The 19327-nt window shown below is 35.5% G+C and overlaps 4 protein-coding genes across 4 annotated transcripts; 2 read left to right on the forward strand and 2 right to left on the reverse strand.

Annotated features, from left to right (window-relative positions):
* Window positions 1–858: 858 nt before the first annotated feature.
* On the forward strand, window positions 859–2703 carry LOC145102634 (11-beta-hydroxysteroid dehydrogenase-like 2). The gene is made up of 6 exons (XM_079040082.1): window positions 859–1141; window positions 1239–1431; window positions 1596–1687; window positions 1771–1902; window positions 2014–2142; window positions 2318–2703. The coding sequence occupies exons 1-6, from the start codon at window positions 959–961 to the stop codon at window positions 2555–2557; spliced, it is 969 nt and encodes a 322-aa protein (XP_078896208.1). The 5' UTR covers window positions 859–958; the 3' UTR covers window positions 2558–2703.
* Window positions 2704–8646: 5943 nt separating this feature from the next.
* LOC145098867 (uncharacterized) lies at window positions 8647–9321 on the reverse strand. The gene has a single exon (XM_079036461.1). The coding sequence runs from the start codon at window positions 9319–9321 to the stop codon at window positions 8647–8649; it is 675 nt and encodes a 224-aa protein (XP_078892587.1).
* A 1036-nt stretch (window positions 9322–10357) lies between these two features.
* Window positions 10358–12364, forward strand: LOC145098868 (uncharacterized). Its single transcript, XM_079036462.1, has 3 exons — window positions 10358–11081; window positions 11126–11367; window positions 11945–12364. The coding sequence occupies exons 1-3, from the start codon at window positions 10358–10360 to the stop codon at window positions 12362–12364; spliced, it is 1386 nt and encodes a 461-aa protein (XP_078892588.1).
* Window positions 12365–15002: 2638 nt separating this feature from the next.
* On the reverse strand, window positions 15003–18927 carry RMI1 (recQ-mediated instability protein (DUF1767)). The gene is made up of 11 exons (XM_079040083.1): window positions 18285–18927; window positions 17950–18120; window positions 17706–17851; window positions 17410–17537; window positions 17199–17336; window positions 16716–16850; window positions 16559–16615; window positions 15846–16084; window positions 15656–15766; window positions 15442–15570; window positions 15003–15343 (listed from the first exon to the last, which is right to left on the reverse strand). Exons 1-11 carry the CDS (start codon window positions 18861–18863, stop codon window positions 15176–15178), a joined length of 2001 nt encoding a protein of 666 aa, XP_078896209.1. The 5' UTR covers window positions 18864–18927; the 3' UTR covers window positions 15003–15175.
* Window positions 18928–19327: the final 400 nt, after the last annotated feature.

The raw sequence follows: 19327 nt of genomic DNA on the forward strand, positions 1-19327 counted from the left end.
TTATGTTTTGAAGATAAGCAAGAATGAATCTCATAAAGTCATTAATATCAGTAGGAGATGATGTGGGATTTGTTGTAAATGAGTAAAGGAAAAATGAATTAGGAGGGTAACCAACTGTTGCGTTTGTTCTCATTTGGTCTCTTTCCTTTTTTTGTACTCAATATACCATCGAACTTGTTGTTTGTGTTCACCATAACCCTTTGACCGGCTATCACAGGTCAAAAGTCGGTAAGGGTTATGGTAAACACCAACAACAAGTTCGATGGTATATTAAATACAAAAAAAAAAAAAAAAAAAAAAAAAAAAAAAAAAAAGACCAAATGAGTACAAACGCAAAAGTTAATTACCCTCAAGAGTCACTTTCCCTTTTTTTAACGAGAAAACCAACAAATGTCAAAGGGTTTTTGGCTTAACGATAAAGAGTCACTTTCTCAATTTAAAGATCATAGGTTCAGGCCTCATTGAAAACATAAGTTATAATTTATGAGTAAATAATTTGTCTTTCAAAAAAAATATTATAAAATAAATGAGAAACAAAAAAAAATAATAAATAAAAAGAAAGTAAAAAAAAATGGACAAGAAACCACAAGTGTTTTAATAGTTTAGTGGAACCAAATGAGTAACTATTTTAATAGTCATTCTTAATACGTCTGTTTAGTAACTATATCCCAATAAACTTGTTATCCCAACATACATACCATGACGAGTTTTTCTATAACTACTTCCTTTTACATAAACTAGAAAAACGGTCAAGTTTAACTACTACATAAATTTACACAAAGAGCGTATTTTTATATGTGAGACATTAGTCTTTAATACATTATGCGTAGATACCTATGCATAGAGAATGACAGCTAAAATATTAATTATATAAAATACTCCGAAGTAGGATAACATTTTGGATGTTTGCCCTAACTAGATCTTCCTCCCTGCAGCATAAACTCAAATACATACTCTCATGGATCTGATTCACAAGCTCTTAAACGTTGTTCTTCCTATTTTAACCATTTTCATGTTACTATTTCTTTATCCCCTGGTCTTACTATTCAGGTTCTTCAACTACTTCATTAAATTCGCTTTCCCTGAAGAACTCGCCGGAAAAGTAGCGCTGATCACCGGAGCTTCTTCTGGTATTGGCGAGGTAAAGTACAAGCAGTTTTACTGTTGAATCGTTGAATTTTTGTTGATAATCGACAATGTATATTGAGATTAACTAACAAACAATAAAACAATTGAAGTATTTGGCGTATGAATATGCAAAAAGAGGAGCGCGTTTAGCATTGGTTGCAAGAAGAAAGGAGCAGCTGGAGGTGGTTGCGGAGAGGGCGAGGGAGTTGGGGTCGCCGGAAGTTATCGTGATTTCCGCCGACGTTTCGAAGGTCGACGACTGTAAGCGGTTTGTCGACGAAACCATCCACCATTTTGGTACCTGTGAGTGTTTACAGTTTCCTTTCATCCTTGTTCGTTGACCTGTATTTTTTCTTAAAATATCTTTTCCTTTAATTTGTTTTTAAATTAATTAATTCCCTTTATTTTATGTGGAAAAGTGAATTATTTTTTTCTTTAATTAATTCTCTTTACTTTATGTGGAAAAGTGAATCACTTGGTGAACAATGCGGGAGTATGCTACATTCAGGAGGATCAGGATCAAAGATGTTCTTTGGAATTGGATTATGTTTCACTCATGGTACTAATCTAAATCATATAATAAATAAATAAAATCACAAATTAAAAACAAATTTGAATTTACTATTTGTCTAATTTTAACAGGACATAAACTTTTGGGGTTCCGTGTATGCAACCCAATTCGCAGTTCCACATTTACGTAAAAGCAAAGGCAAAATAGTCGTCATTTCTTCTTGTGCCGGATGGTTTGCCCTTCCAAAACTAGGAATTTATTGTGTAAGAACAAGTGTTAGATATCAATATCATCACTTCACTTGGTTTAATTTAATTTATTTTACACTGTACCAAAAAATTCTTAATTATTGTGTTTGATATGGTCTTTGTTAGGCAAGCAAAGCAGCGATGATAAGATATTTTGAAACGTTACGTGTCGAGTTTGGTTCAGATATTGGGATAACAATTGTCACCCCTGGAGTTGTCAAATCAGAAATTACAAGCGACAAATGGCTTTCGCAGGTAATACGGGTGGTTCTTGAATGATATCTTTATAAAAAAAAAACAGATAAGGGTTTGAACTTTGAAAAACACTCTAGAGTTTCAATTACAATATGGATTAGATTCTTGGACTCTTATTATGACATCCATCTATCACGTCGTTGTATAACTATTACATCTGACTATTATTGTGCAGGCAAACCTATATTGGGCACCGATGGTGTCAACAGAAGATTGTGTCAAGACAGTTTTAGATAGTATAAGACGTGGAGATGAGTATTTGACGGTGCCAAGATGGATGGGGATTTTCTTTATGTGGAAAACACTTTGTCCCGAGATACTAAAATGGATTACCCGCTTTTTATTCATCACGTGTTCGAAGTATTATCAGGAAAACAAGAAATCATGTTTGTCAGACAAAGGTCATATTGAATGATGTCATGGTATGGTAGTATATGTTTTTTTGTCTTTTTTTTTTGTATGTTTGATTAAAAATGGTGACAAAACAATTTGTCGTGTGTGATGTACTTATCAATTATAAACTATTTTGATTTGACTAAACAATGTATGTTGTACTTTTCACGTGTTTTGTTTTGTAAGGGGATTGAAGAAAAAATAAAAGAAAATTGCAAAATTGGTTCATACACTTTATCAAAAATTACACTTCGAGTCTAACTTTTTTTTGTGTCATGGTTAGTTCAAAATTGAAAACATCATACAGATTTGATCTCTCGAAAATTTAAATCTATTTAAAAATACTACTTTGCCTTCTTGATTTTTTTTCATTTTCTTTTATTCACTTAAATATTTTTATAATTAAAAAAAGAGTAAATTACATTAATAGTTCCTATGATTTGGGTTAATTTGTATGTTTTGTCTCTAATTATTTTTCTTAACTCGGATTTTTTCATCCCTCCCAGACCTCAAATGACCATACTGCTCTTATCTATTTCTTTTCTGATTTTTTATATATAGTTATTAAAAATTCATCTTTGATTAATTAGTTTTTGTATATAAGGCCCCACCCACCCCAACCCTAATTCATCACGTCAACCACCACCATTGTTTTCTCAGTCTGCCACTTCTTCATCGGAAAAAAACCTAATGTTCAACCCTTGATTTAATAAAAACAAAATTTCTACCAATTCAGGAGTTTTTATCCGTAATAGAGTTATTCAAAAAAAAACTATTTCCATTTTAGTATAGTTTCAAAACTATTTATCATACTAGTATTATTTTAAATTTAAAATTAAAATATTGTTTAAAGAAAAAAGAAAACACGTTAGTACCTCTCTGCACCTCGAACAAAATTAAAAAAAATAAAAATAAAAATAAATAAATAAATAAATAAATAAGGGTTCACTCATCTCTCCTCCGTCCATCGGCGACCTTCTGCGTCTACCTCCACCTGTCATTTGCCACCTATGGCTTCCTCCATCCATCGTCAGCCACTTGCAGCTTCGTTAAAGGTATGCTTGATTCTGTTTCAGCTCCTACGTTTCAGATTCCAATTCTGATGTTTCTGTTGCAATTGAGAAACTGATGGAATCGGTTTCTAGCTCCAAAAAGTCTGAATTTGTTTGGTTTAAAAACTGTTCAGGTTCTGTTTTCCTATGTTATGTTCGTTTGTAGCTTGAAATTTTGGTTTTTAGCTCCAAAAACCCGATTTTGTTTAGTTTTCTCTCGGTTTTTAGGTTAAACTACATTGGTTTTCATTTTGTTTATTTGTTTTCATTGGTTTTTAGGTTAAACTACATCGGTATTTAGTTTGATAAAGTTATAATATTAGCAATGAAGTTGAGTTAAATGAAATATTGGAAGATGGAATTGGAGACATGATTGACAATGATGATTTTTCTATAATCTCTTAAGCTATTGTTGTGACTATGTTATGAATATAGACAATGAAGTTGAGTTAAATGAGATATTGAAAGATTGAATTGGTGATGAAGATGATGAAGAAGCATCTTTTGACAACAATGTTCAAGTACCTTCAACTTTTACTAATATGGAATGAACAAATTTGAATATTGATGACAATTGGATTATATCACAATCAACGAGTAAGAACGATTTTACGCGAGAGTTGGAAAAAGATTATTTCAATGATAAAGAGGAACTTGTTAAAACAATCAAGATACATTCAATTAGGGCACATAGACAATTTGATGACATTGACCCACGGCGAACTATTTGGACTCTAAGATGCAAGTTATATTTTAAATCTGGTTGCAGATGGATATTTCATGCAATTAAACGTAAACGTAGTGGACATTTTTTTATGGTATTGTTGTTGCTATTCTCTTTTTTTTCTTTCTTTTTACAGTTAAAGATTTGTTACTAGTCATGTTCAAGCTAATTGTGATGTTTTTCTTTTTGTAACAGACAATGTTTGAGTTTTTTTTAATTGTGGTGTGTTTTTTTTATCTTAAAAACATTGTATTTGTAATGTTGAGAGTTATTACACCTTAAAAACATTCTATGTGTAATGTTGGGAGTTTTTGTAGCTTAAAATATATTGTATGTTAAATTTATGATGATTAAAATTTGATGATCAAAGGTTTGTATAAGAAAAACGGATATTTAAAATAAATAAAAAAAACAAAAATTAAAAAGATAAATAAAAATTGTTATTAAAAAAACAATAAAAACAAGTAAAATACTAAAATAAAAATTAATAATAAAACAGTGAACATGTGAAATAAAAAAGAAAAATCTGACTTAAAAAAATAAATAAATAAAACTGAAAAAAATAAAGAAAAATAAAAATAAATAATAATATGGTAAATATTTTTAGGGTTTAGATCATTTTTTATCATTTAACTTTTGGTTTTGTGTTCATTTGGTTAGGGGTGGCAAAACGGACCATCGTGTCATGTTTTTGTCTGACACGACACGACATGACTATGTAACACGAACACGACACGATGTCGTGTTTTTTTTTTAACCAACACGAAAACGAATCGATAAAAAAACGACAAACACGACACGACACGACAAAGATAACATAATAAAAAAATAGTTTATTTAATTAATATTTAATGATACATAACACGAAAAACACGAAAACACGACAAATAAATGTTAAATCGTGTCAATATCGTGTAGAACTTTAAACACGAACACGACACGACACGACATCGTGTTTTTTACACTTAACACGAACACGAATTCGAATTTCAGTTTCGTCCCAATTTCATTTCGTGTCGTGTATTTTTGTTGTGTCGTGTCAACAATTGTCACCCCTACTTTTGGTCATTTAATTATTTTTAAATTTTAAAAGACCATCAAACTTTTGACTTTGTGTTCGTTTAGTCACTTAACTTTTGGTTTGGTCACCTAACTTTTACATTTGTATTGATTTAGTCACCTAACTTTTAAAATTGTGTTCATTTAATGATTTAGTCACTAAATAAGCACAATTTTAAAAGTTAGATCACTAAATATAATCAAACCAAAAGTTAATTATTTAAAACTTAAAAAGAATTAAATAAACAAATACACTAGGGAAAAAACGCACGTGGTACCCACCACCCTAACCCTCCACCTCCTCACTCCATTTCGTCTTCTCAGGCGAGACCACCGACCTCCCTCACCAGAGTTTTTGTTTTGATGAAACCAAGATCGTTAATGGTGTGACCAAAGCCCTCTTTATGAAAGAAAAAAAAAAAAAGTAACATAACATATGTGCATTCCATTACATTTGATCTGATTTTAAAGAAACAAACCCTCTTACCATCTTTCTCTTTTTTGTTGCCATTGCCTTTCTATTCTTCCCTCGCCAGAAATCAAATCTCCAGCGATTTTCATCAAAGACCTAGACAAACAGAAGTAAACAACCCGAAAAAAGAAAGTGGGGTGCAATTATTACCTTTTGTTTTTATGCTTTGATTTAAAGGTGTATGATTCAGAGGGAGATGAAATCTAAAAACCAGTGATGATATACCAAATTCAATCGCTAAATTTATGATAAGGGGTCATCGATTCAAAGTTCAATCGCTAAATTTATTTCAGACCTGACTCTGATTACCTCAAGTATCGACTAAAACAAGCTACTTGTTAACTCCCTAAGTCAGTTGCGAGGGTGAGGATGAAAATCAAGTTGCGTAATTCATATTTGAATCTGGGCTTCGATTCAAATTTTGAAGGGGGAAATCAAGTTGCAGGTTTCAGATAATTTTAGAAACAGAACTGGTAGAAATTTGATTAAAAAAAATCAGTAAAACACCAACACTTTTGAAAACGATTCATCCAAATCACATCTACCTTCCATTTTCTTTTTTACTGCTATTTGGTATCTAAGAACACAACAACACCATCTTCAACTACCAGCAACACACCCTATGTGAGAAATCGAATCCTCCATTGTTTCACACACGAACGCCTAATTCCAAATAAAAAAACCCACTTTTGTTGCAGGGGCGGTGGCAGCCGAAGGGGAGAGAAAGAGAGACGAAATGCAGAAAATGGGTAGCGATGGGTTTTCTGATGAACGCTAACTCACATCGGAGGTGGAGGGTTAGCCGGCAACTGAACAGTTATGATGCTGGAGGGTTGCCGTCGGCGACAGAGGCAAAAATGAGCTGGAGGTCTCGTTGGGGAGCTTGATGACACAAAATAGGAGAAGAGGGGGAGTGGAACTCAAAAACTTAATTAACAATTTTGTTTTTTTTTTTTTTTAAACTGCAAATATATTATAGGAGGGAAAAACCTCAACTAGCAAAGACTAGAAGAGGGCCCCAAGCAACGTACAAAAGAGAACAATTACAAGCCAATAAAAGGGCACACTAACCAATCATCCTTTGAACAAATCGTGAACTCCCAGTCCGTACTGTAACAGGTCCTCTTTAATACGCCCAATGTTGATCCACATCCCACTGCCCGTCTGTCAAGATAAGTATTCGAAGGGCTTATTCGACAGATTGTGGATCCCATGGATTATCCGGGCCCAAAGAGAGTTCTTTTCGTTTTTTATCCGCCACCACCATTTCACGAGTAACCCATAGTTTAAAGATTGTATCGATCCTACATCCAATCCACCGTCACTTTTATCTGCCATGACTTTATCCCAAGCCACCCAATGTATCTTCTTTCGATCGACACAGCCACCCCATAAGAAAGTTCTTCCAATTTTCTCCATCTCGTCTATTACGCCTTTTAGGGGCCTTAAATAATGATAAGTAGTAGGTGGGCAAATTACCCATAACTGACTTTATTAACGTTAATCTGCCACCAAACGAGAGGGTTTTGGCCTTCCAGAGAGAGAGTTTGGATTGGAATTTCATAATTATGGGCTTCCAATTTCTTATGAGATTCATATTGGCTCCCACCGGAACCCCAAGGTAGTCGAAAGGGAGAACGCCAGCTTCACACCCCAGCAAGCTGGCCCAATTTTTAGTTTCTTGCACAGTAGCGCCAATACCAAAAACTCTTGATTTATGAAAGTTTACCTTAAGATCCGATGATATATGAATTCATCTTAGAATTCGCGCAAGGTTTTTGAGATTATCTCGAGACCACTCACCGATAAACAACGCATCGTCCGCATAAAATAAGTGAGATATGGTTGGTCCATTTCTAGGGATTCGTATCCCTTTGAAAATCCCTTTCTCACAAGCAGATTTAAGGGCTACGCTTAAGCCCTCCATGGCAATAATAAATAAGTATGGTGAGAGAGGATCCCCTTGCCTAACTCCTTTGGATATAGAGAATTCTTTCGTTGGAAAGCCGTTAATGATAACAGATGCCCTAGACGTGATCAAACAGCCCCGAATCCACATCCTCCATTTGTTCCCGAATCCCATCTGTGCAAGAATCGAATCTAAATATTCCCAATTCAATGAGTCGAATGTTTTGTCAAAATCCACCTTGAAGAGAAGGACTTTTTTTCGGATCCGCTTAGCCCATGAACAAATCTCATTAACCGCAAGGGGGCCGTCAAGTATACACCGCCCTTCCACATATGCCGACTGGACATCATCAATAATCCCACCAATGACAGTCTTCATACGAGTGGAAAGTAACTTGCTTATAATCTTACTTAGACATCCAATAAGGCTTATCGGAAGAAAATCATTCAATGACGGTGGGTCCTTGGTTTTAGGAGCAAGCATAATGAAGGAAGAGTTACACCCACGAGATAATGATCCAAACTCTTCCAAATACCTCACAAAATTCACCACGTCGTATTTAATAATGTCCCAGAATTTTTTAAGAAACTTGAAAGTAAAACCATCGGGACCTGGGGCTTTCTCGCTGCCACATTGCCAAATAGCAGCTTTAACCTCCTCCATACTGAATGGAGATTCAATTCTGATGGCGTCCATCATTGAGATAGTTTTGAACATCGGGTTGAAGAGTTTAGGTCTAGAAACATGGTCTTCAGTGAATTTTTTCTCGTAGAATTTATAAACTTCCTCTTTGATCTCATTAACGTCGGAAGTCCAACGCCCGTTAATTATGAGACCATGCAGAAAATTTCTCCTGTTTTTGCTGTTGATGTAACCATGGAAAAATTTATTGTTTTCATCCCCAATCAACTATCCATTTAATTCTAGCTTTCTGTTTTAAATCCATAGCCTTCAACCGCTCCAACTCCATTATCTTTTTTAACCCAATGTTCCAAATATTCACCTCCACAGCAGTGAGTGGTCTGGATTCCGCAAGCTTCTCTAAATCCTTAACCATATTCTTTGTTTCTGTAAGTTCCTTCCTTTCTTTTTGGCTCACTTCCTTCCTCCATTTCTTAATAGAATCCTTTAAAAATCTTAACTTGGTAGTCAAATACATATCTGGAGTACCATATCCCACAAATCGGTTCCAAGCATCAATTATAACCTGATCAAAATCCTCACTTAATAACCATGAATTGAATAGTTTAAACGGAATCGAACCAAAGTCAAATGCAGCAGTAAGTAGTGTGATGGGGATGTGGTCTGATAACTCCCTCGGGTGAGCCGTCACTACACAGAGGGGAAAAGAATTGAGATATCTCGAACAAACCAAGAATCTATCTAGCTTACTAAGTTTTGCATCCGCGCGACTCATAAACGTATATTTTTCCCCACCCATGTTGAAATCCTTTAAATCCGCCTCCTCAATGAATATGTTAAAGGCAAGAGCACTGGAAGGGCAAAACTTTGAGTTACATCTCTCACCTGGATTTCTAACAGCATTAAAATCCCCAAACATAACCCACATTCCTGGCTTTTCATTTTTGATTTCTATTAGTTCTTTCCATAACTACTTTTTATCCAACAAGGATTGCGGACCATATACATTAACCATGTTCAGGATGAAAGATGTTCCTCGGACTATCAGTCGTGGTACTAAGCTAAATCACCTAATAAACTTAAAATAAAATCACATATTAATAACCACTTTGAACTTACTAATTTGAATTTATAACAAGACATAAACTTTTAGGGTTCACTGTATACAACCCAATTTGTAGTTCCATATTTACGTAACAGCAAAGGCAAAATAGTCGTCATTTCTTCTTATTGTGGATGGTTTGTCATCAAAAAATTAGGGATTTGTTATGTAAGAACTGTTGGCGAATTGGTTGTTCGGCCATGGGCTTTTAGCTGCGGTTCAACCCATCGGTGTTTTGGAGTGTTGTCCAAGATACGTGATATATGGAAAGTTTCATTTTCTGTGAATAGATGATAGAATAGGAATTGTAACTCAATAAGTTTTATATTTTATATATGTATGTGTCTAATCATGTATAGAGTAGAGGTCAACTATTAGAGTTTTGTGATACTGAATTTCTCTAATATAATCAAAATGTTAGTTTGATTAATAGACTTTTTTAAATTGGTATCAGAGCGGTTACCAGTGGCTTCCAATCATTCAGTTTCTCAGGCGGCAATAGGTTTCTTCGCATGCAAAAATTGCTTTTAAGTTTTTTCTTCGTATGCAAAATTATTGTTTTTCCTCCAAGTATTTAATACCCCAATTATTTATTGAAATGCTCCTGAATCAAGAACACGTTTTGAAGAAAACAATTGTTTTCTTGTGGTCCAATTAAAGAAAGCAACGATTCTGGTTTTGTTGGTCGTCCTTTCCAATTTCTTAATTGGAATCATTATTTTTCACCCATTGAAGATAAAGGTGTGTGGTTTGTTGTTGCTTGTTCATGACAGGAGACGGAGCGAATCTGCCCGCGAAGGAGGCACACTCGATCTAGTTTCAATTTTCACAGTTGACGCCATTAAACTACACAATATGGAACATGTGTATGAAAGTTTTACTTAGCATTCATGGCGTGTGGGACGTGGTTGATCTGGGTTCAACGGATGTAAAGAGAAACAATATCGTGATGGGATTACTGTTTCAATCGATACCGGAAGATTTAATCTTGCAAATCGGGAATCTCGCCACTGCTAAGGAGATGTGGGAAGCAATCAAATCTCGGAACATGGGTGCGGATCGAGTGAAGGAAGCACGTTTGCAAACATTGACTTCGGAATTCGAAAGTTTGAAGATGAAAGATACGAGCACTATTGGCGATTTCTCTTCAAAACTATCGGGACTTGCGACCGTTTCAACGACACTTGGAGTAACAATCTCACAAGAGAAGTTGGTGAAGAAATTTATTACGAGTCTTCCTAGTCGATTCATTCACATCGTAGCGGCACTCGATCAAGTTTTGGATTTAAAAACCATTACTTTTGAAGATGTAGTTGGGCGGCTGAAAGCTTACAAGGAACGGACTAAAGAACCCGGCAAAGCATCCGGTGAAAAGCTACTTTATGCCAAGACTGAAAACTCAAATCGTAACCAATACTCAAGTCATGGGAAAGGACGTGGTGCATACCGTGGGGGACGAGGCCGAGTACGTGGTCGTGGTCGGGATAACACCCAAAACCATGATCAAAGGGACTCGTCAAAGAATCGTGATGATCAAAGACGAAAAGGAAAAATCATGAACAAAGAGACCTATCAAATATTCAATGGTACCTGTGTAATAAGTTCGGACACTTTGTTTCGCGATGCCCAGAACATAAGAGGAAACATGAAGCAAATCTCAACGATGCCCGAGAGGAGGTCGATTACGAAGAAGGAACGTTTTTTATGATGCAAGAGGAGACAATCTTCCTAAATGAAGACAAATACATTCCACCCAAAGTAGAGGCGAATCAAGAAGACGACGATATGTGGTGCCTCGACAATGGGGCAAGTAATCACATGACCGGGAAGTACTCATATTTTTCGGAGTTGAATGAACGGATAATCGGAAGAGTAAGATTTGGAGATGGCTCGTGTGTTCGGATTGAAGGAAAATGATCAATTTTGTTCGAAGGTAAAAACGGTGAGCAAAAGGTTATGAAAGATATCTACTATATTCCCTCTCTTCGTAGCAATGTTATTAGTCTTGGCCAAATGACATCCAGTTGTGACATTAGAATGCATGGTGATTACTTGACTATGAAAGATCGAAATGGAAGTTGCTAATGAAGGTTCCACGTAGTGAAAATCATCTTTATAAAACATGACTTAAAGTCGGAAAACCCCAATGTTTACAAGCAAAGATCGATGACGAGTCTTGGTTATGGCATGCACGACTAGGCCATATCAACTTTGGTGCGGTGAATATGATGCACAAGTTGACTAATGGAGTTCCAGTTTTGAAACATCAAGAAGAAGTTTGTGAAATTTGCGTGATAGGCAAACAAAACAAACACACATTCCCGAAGAAAACCAATTATAAGTCTAAAAATATTCTCGAGATGCTACATGAAGATATTTGCGGACCTATTGATCCTCCCACGATGGCCGGTAACGTTTATATGTTGGTACTAACTGACAGTTTTTCTAGGTACATGTGGTTTTTTTGTTGAAACACAAAAACGACGCAACGGATGTAATTAAAAAATTCAAAAAGTCCATTGAAAATAGGATCGGGAAGGATATAAAGACGTTTCACATGGATAGAGGCGGAGAGTTTACTTCAAACGATTTTAATCGTTTTTGGAGCGAAGAAGGTGTTGCAAGAATGTTAACGGCTCCATACTCACTCCAACAAAACGGCATAGTAGAACGACAAAACCGGACACTAATCGAGATGACACGATGTCTTGTGAAAGCAAACGAAGTTCCAAATCAGTTTTGGGGTGAAGTCGTTCGACATGCAACTTATATTATAAATCGTACCCCTACACGAGCATTAGTAGGAGTCACGTCTTACGAAAAACTCTATGGTCAAAAACTGAATCTTGAAGATCTAAAGGTGTTCTGATGCGTTGCGTATGAAAGGATTGTTTCGAAACATCTAAAGAAACTTGACGATAGATCGAGACCATTGGTCTATTTCGGAACGAAACCGGGTTCGGGAGGTGTTCGTTTGTATAACCCGGATGAAAATAAAATAATTATTAGCACCAATGTAATTTATGATGAAAAAAGGACATGGAATTGGAATGACACAGTGGACCACTCTTCGAACAAAGGAGCAAGAGAAAAATGATGTAGGAACATTTGTTATACATGACACAACTATGCCTATTGGGCCTACTATAAATGAGCCTAATTCAACTCCTCTCAATAATAGCCCTGCAGCAGCGAGCCCACCAGGAAGCAACCCAGCGGCTACCACTGTTCAACAGGGTTCTAGTAGCCCAACGACGAGCACAACAGTAGTAGACAACCCAATCTCAACACAACCTGATACGGACAGCAGCAATCACGAGTCTGATGGCAATAACGAATTCGAAAATAACCCGGTACGTCGTTCTAATTGTGTTTCCGTTTTGCCGATTCGCCTCAACAATTACGAACTTAACATGAATGAATTGATGTTATCGTTTGATGAGGAACCAAAGGATGTTAAAGAAGCCATTGTGAAACCCGAATGGCTTAAGGTAATGAAAGACGAGATCGAGTCAATTGAAATGAATAAAACTTGGAAGCTGGTGTCTCTTCCCAAGAATGTCAAACCCATCGGATTAAAGTGGGTATATAAAATCAAAAGAAATGCGGACTAATCTATTTCTAGGTACAAATCGCGACTCGTAGCAAACGGCTATGTACAAGAACACGGCATTGATTTTGATGAAGTTTCCGCGCCGGTAGCTCGACTCGGACCTTGGATTATTAACTTATTATTTGGGGATCGAAGTTTCTCAACAAAAGGGGTTCGTGACAATTAAACAAGAGGGCTATGCAATGAAAATTTTAAAAGAAGCCGGGATGGAAGAATGTAATGCCACACAATGTCCAATGGAACCAGGACTAAAATTATCGAAAGTCGAGAATGAACCAGAAGTTGAAGCCATTCATTACAAAAGGATAGTTGGATGCTTACGTTACCACTTTCACACTCGTCCGGACTTATCTTAATCGGTCGGGGTAGTAAGTCGTTATATGCAAAGTCCGAGAGAATCTCATGCGCGCGCGATCAAGCAAATTCTTCGTTACCTTCATGGTACAATTTCGTTTGGAATTAAATATGAGAAGTTTGACGAGTGGAAACTTTTGGGTTATAGTGATAGTAGTCATAATGTAGACATGGATGATGGTCGGAGTACTACCGGTCACATTTTCTTTCTTGGTAAATCCCCTATTACGTGGTGCTCGCAAAAGCAAGAAACCGTTGCTTTATCTTCATGTGAAGTCGAGTTCATGGCAGCTACTTCAGCAGCATGTCAAGCAATTTGGCTAAGGGAGTTGCTTGCGGAGGTGACCGGATTAGAGAAGCAAAATGTGTTGATTCGTATAGACAACAAGTCGGCGATCGCGTTGTCTAAAAATCCGGTGTTTCACAGGAGGAGCAAACACATTCACACTCGTTTCCACTTTATTCGAGAGCGTGTGGAAAACGAGCAAGTTGAAATCGAACACGTGGCGGGAAAAGAACGAGCGGCGGATCCCCTAACAAAGGCCTTAGCGCGAGTAAGGATCACTGAAATGAGATCGTTGCTCGGTGTGTGCGACCTACCGTCTCAACCATCAGGGGGTGATTGTTGGCAAATTGGTTGTTCAGCCATGGGCTTTTAGCTGCGGGTCAACCCATCGGTGTTATGGAGTGTTGTCCTAGATACGTGATATATGGAAAGTTTCCTTTTCTATGAATAGATGATAAAATAGGAATTGTAATCCAATAAGTTTTCTATTCTATATATGTATGCATCCGATCATGTATAGAATAGAGGTCAACTATTAGAGTTTTGTGATACTGAATTTCTCTAATATAATCAAAGTGTTGCATATTAGTATCATTACTTGTTTTGATTTAATTTGAACTATTTTCGAAATTATGGTGTTTAGTTTGGTCTTTGTTAAGCAAGCAAAGCAGCAATTATAAGATATTTTGAAACGATACATGGTGAGGTTGGTTCACATATTGGGATAACAATTGTTACCCCTGGAGTTGTCAGATCAGAAATTACAAACAACAAATGGCTTTTACATGTAACAGAATTGGTTTTGGAATTGTATACTTGCAAAAATCAGATGACAGTTTGAATACAATGTGGGAGTTTCAATTCTAATTCTAATGTGGATTGATTCGTAGACTCTTTATTATGACATCCATCTATCAAGTGGTTGTGTAGCTTATTTACATTTGTAATGACTATTGTTTTGCAAGCAAACCTAAATTGGACACCGATGGTGTCGACAGAAGATTGTGCCAAGACGGTTTTAGATGGTATAAGACATGGAAATGAGTATTTGACGGAGCCAAGACGGATGGGGGTTTTATTAATGTGGAAAACACTGTCCCAAAATACTAAAATGGACTATCCGTTTACTCATCACATGTTCGTAGGGAAGCAAGAAACCATATTTATCACAAAGAGATCATATCAAATGATGTCATGTTAGTATGCTTTAGGTTTTTGTATGTTATGTCATGTATAATGTACTTTTGACCCAGATTTTAAATATTTGTAACGAATTTGTATATGCATCTATTACAAAAATAAATAACAAAAGTTTATATGAAACGCAAAAGTGCCACCTTAGTGAAGGTAAAAACATGAGGCTAAAAAAAACATCAACATATTAATTGTCGAGACATTAGAATTAGATGGATGCAAACATATATTGTTTATGGGGAAAGATGAATTGGGTGAAAATGTAGATGATTTTGATGAGTATTAGTAGTTGATTTTAGTCTTGTAAGAAGCGACCATGCTTCAGATAAACAACAACCCTGTTGCATTTCTATAGCAACCGGAAGACCACATGCTTCATTTATCCTTACAACCATTGTCCCCTGTCAATTTTCACATAAATATAATTAATGTTTAATAAATTTAAATTACTAAACATAAATAAATAAATAAATAGGTTAGTTATGATTTATGAATTGACCTCGAAGTTGACTAAAAAAACTTGAAACTGTTTCATTTTGTTCTTCATGTCATGAACCCTTGTAGAGTCTCGAGATGACAAAGCGGCATTCACCTCTTCAGGGGAATAACCTATCTTTCTTTGTACAACCTGAAAACAAATTATTAAATTATTAAATAATTTTTAATTTTAAAAAATGGAGATTGAAAAGTCAACTTATAATAGTATAACTTACGTTGTGGTCAATAAGGATCTCGGATATGAGGCTTCCGTCATCTATGTATACTTGAAGTTTGTAGGTGCTACTTTCTTTAAACTGGAACCCTTTCACTCCAGTTAAAAAACACTAAAAAAAACATGTGTTAATTTTTAGATTTTTTTTTTTTTATTTATTTGTGGGAAAAATATGATGAAAAAGATGATACCTTGATTTTACCCTGGACATGAGAGGCGTTATGTTTTGATTCATCCCATTTACGTGATAAAGTGGCCATGTATGTGAAAGGGTTTTCAGTGTTTATACCACAGGCATATGCAGTAGAATGAGTTTCTCTCTCATTTGAAAAGTCAACAGTGGAAATGGTCTCTTCTGTAACCCTAGTGGAAAAGTCAACAGAAGATGATTCTACTTGGACTCTTCCATTAACAAGAGGTGTAGTAGTACCTAACATATTAAAATATAATACTTATAAATAAAATAATATTGAAAAGTTTTAATTAAGGAAAAAAAATAATAATGATATGAAATTTAAATAAAACTAGGGTGATATTACCCTGTAATCTGTAAATTTTCTATTATTAGGCAGGGATCATTTTTGTAATTTTTTAAACATATGGACCATTTCTGCACAAGGACCTTTTATGTAAATTACATTTACAGGGACAGTTTTTGTAATTTATTTTCAACACAAGGACCAAACCTGCCAACATACAAAAGTGTTAAACACATGGACTTTTCCGTAAAAAAGAATCTTTTCTGTAAAATTACAAGGACAGTTTCTACAATTTTTTTTCAACATAGGGACTAAACCTGGCAAGATATGAAACTGTTGTGGCCAAAAAGTATACTATTCACTTCTCGATTCAAATTAGTAAATATAATAATTAGAGGAGTAAAGTGAAATATGAATTCATATACCTTCATCATCCACATGTATTAGAGTTGCATTTTCAGAGACACTGATGTTTGATTGTTCTGAAACATATAGTAAATTTTTTTTTTTTAAAAAAAAAAAAGAACATGGACAAGATAGATTTTGTAAATTTAATTAAAAGGAAGAAAAGAAGTTGCATACCTTGTTTGTCTACCTGTATTGGAGTTGTTGCATCATTTTGAGAGGTATGATTATTTGAGGCTCTAAAAACAAATTCCCTATCAACTGAAGAACTTGATGACATATTTCCATTAACAGAAGGTCTAGTAGTAGTACCTACATTACATTACATTACATACATGGTAAAGTTTTGAAAAAAAAAATAATAATAAAACACTTAATGGAAAAAAAAAAAAAAAAAAAAAAACAGTAGCTTAGTGTGTATTCCAGTTTTTAATATGGCTTAAAGTAGACATAAATTAGGCACAAAAGGCAACTAAAACATGGCCATAGAGATAACAAAAAGACAAATGTTGATGTAAAAGTTTGTTTTTTTCATTTGTTTATGAAAAGAACAAACAAGAACAAAAAGAATTTGATTCGTTTAACTATATGAACAGATGAACATGAGCAGATCTCTTTTAATGCATACTAATTTCATGAGGTAAATACGAATTCACATACCTTGATCATCTACCTGTATTGGATTTGGAGTTACATTTTGAAAGACATGATTATTTGAGGATGCTGAAACATGTTCCCTATGAACAGGGACTGAAGAATTTGATCCCACTCTTCCATTAACAGAAGGTGTAGTAGTACCTATAATACACAAATGTATACTCAAGTAAAAAATACTGGAAGCAAAAAAAAATATGAATTCACATTCACATACCTTGGTTATTTACATGTATTGGAGTTGCACTTTGGGATACAGTGTTAGCTGAAGCATGAACATTGTCAGTTGACCATGCAGCACGAGTAGCTCTACTTGCTAAAGAGGCTGCAACTCCTGTTCTTGTTCTGAAATTAAACACAACATTCAAATTAATAGTTTCAATTTAACAAAAATCACTTTCATTATAGATATCAATCTTTAGTGCCTCTCCTTTCTGATCTAATCTTTAGTGGTTTTACTCTTCATCAATGAGTAAACCAGAAACTCATAAAAGATTTTCATCATTAACTAACCTTTTGCCTCTTGGAGGCTTATTGACTTCATTAACAAGTCTTTGCCTTGCTGCATCCAGCTCCTCAACCAGTCCTCCTAAAACTTGAAACACTTCTGGAACCAGCATTAGTAGCCCATGCCTTACATTTACATTAGAAATAGCAACCTGAAACAGAAAATTTGATCTGGATTTACTTTGTTATGAACAAGAATGTGTAGGAGTTGTAAGCTATTCAAGTGAGTGTGAGGACTAGAATACAGAACCTTCAATCCAGCAGGTGAAAGGGCATCTAGATCTTTAATAGGCTGGTATTCCATGCCAAAGATTCGTTGAACACCATCAGTCATAGACAACTTAAGGCACCTCTTTAAGCCAGAAGGAGCCTTCTTGTATCGCTCTCGAAGAGGTTGACTGATATTTACTATCTCATCAACCTGTGAAAATACATTTATGTTAGTTTGAAGCATATGGAAGCCAATCCCTAATGATGGTCGTAACCAAAGCAGATATTAAACTAATATCGTCATCTAATGAAGTCCAATTCCTACAAAAATTCATCAAAGAGGAACTAACTGGGGACTAAGAAACAGTAAATTACCTGTAACACATAAGGTCCAGGAAGATCAACAAGGTGCATTTGATGCACGTTATCTGGAAGAAAGCCTGCCCCGCAAATGTTCATATCAGAATGCAAAAACTTCTCGAAGCAGAGCTTAGCCTTTTTTGTTGCATCAAAGCTGGAAAATCCAGGGACGTTTGTCTGGAGACCACGAAGACAAGCATCCAACCATTCACGCCGTAGTCTCAACCCTAAATCTTCTAGAATTTTACCGATTGGACAACCAGAAGCTTCACTCGTACCAGCACTGCTAGTTCTGGAATATTCCGAAGAATAACCCGTCTGGTTTGAGGGTGGGGGCGGAGGTGGAGACTGAGGAGAAGGGGAGAGATCCTCGGCTGCATCGATGAAGTCCTCGTCGGATATTTCGACTTGGATGGAAGTAGAGGGATTGGTAGGGTTAGAGTTGATGGAACTTAGGGTTACATCTTGAAGATTGAGGGTTTCGCATTCGATATCATCGTGTTGTTGAGGAGGAGGTTGTACTTCTTGTATTTCTTCGTCGTCGTCTTCTTCGTCAGATGAACAAATTATCCTCAGACGCCTCCTGGAGGACATTGTCGTCTACAATAAGCGCACCGTTTTCCCTCCACTTTTCTCTTTTTTTTCGAAATCATTATAGAGAGAGGGAAGTCATAGGGTTTTAACTTTTAAGCCATTTAATTTTGTTAAATTTACCATAGTTTTTTGGTAACATTTATCAGATAACAATATTTTATTATAAAAAAATATCTTTAGTATATCTAAAATTTTAGATTAAACTTTTCTTTGTTACTGACCTGCTAAAAAAATCAAAAATAATTTTTTATCAATTTTATGTTTTGATTTTTATAACCAACGCTCATTAATTGGACCATCCGAAAGGTCTTCACGAATCGACTTGTGGCCTATGTGTTACATGTTAAGGTATTCATAATACTCACCAATAACCATTATAATGGTGGGTGTCACATCATCACTATATCCAACCACTAAAATCATGGGATACCTACCACTAATACAATAATGTACATCATTTTTTT

This window comes from Lactuca serriola, chromosome 4 (assembly GCF_051521515.1).
Source record: "Lactuca serriola cultivar US96UC23 chromosome 4, Lser_US96UC23_V15, whole genome shotgun sequence".
Taxonomy (NCBI): domain Eukaryota; kingdom Viridiplantae; phylum Streptophyta; class Magnoliopsida; order Asterales; family Asteraceae; genus Lactuca; species Lactuca serriola.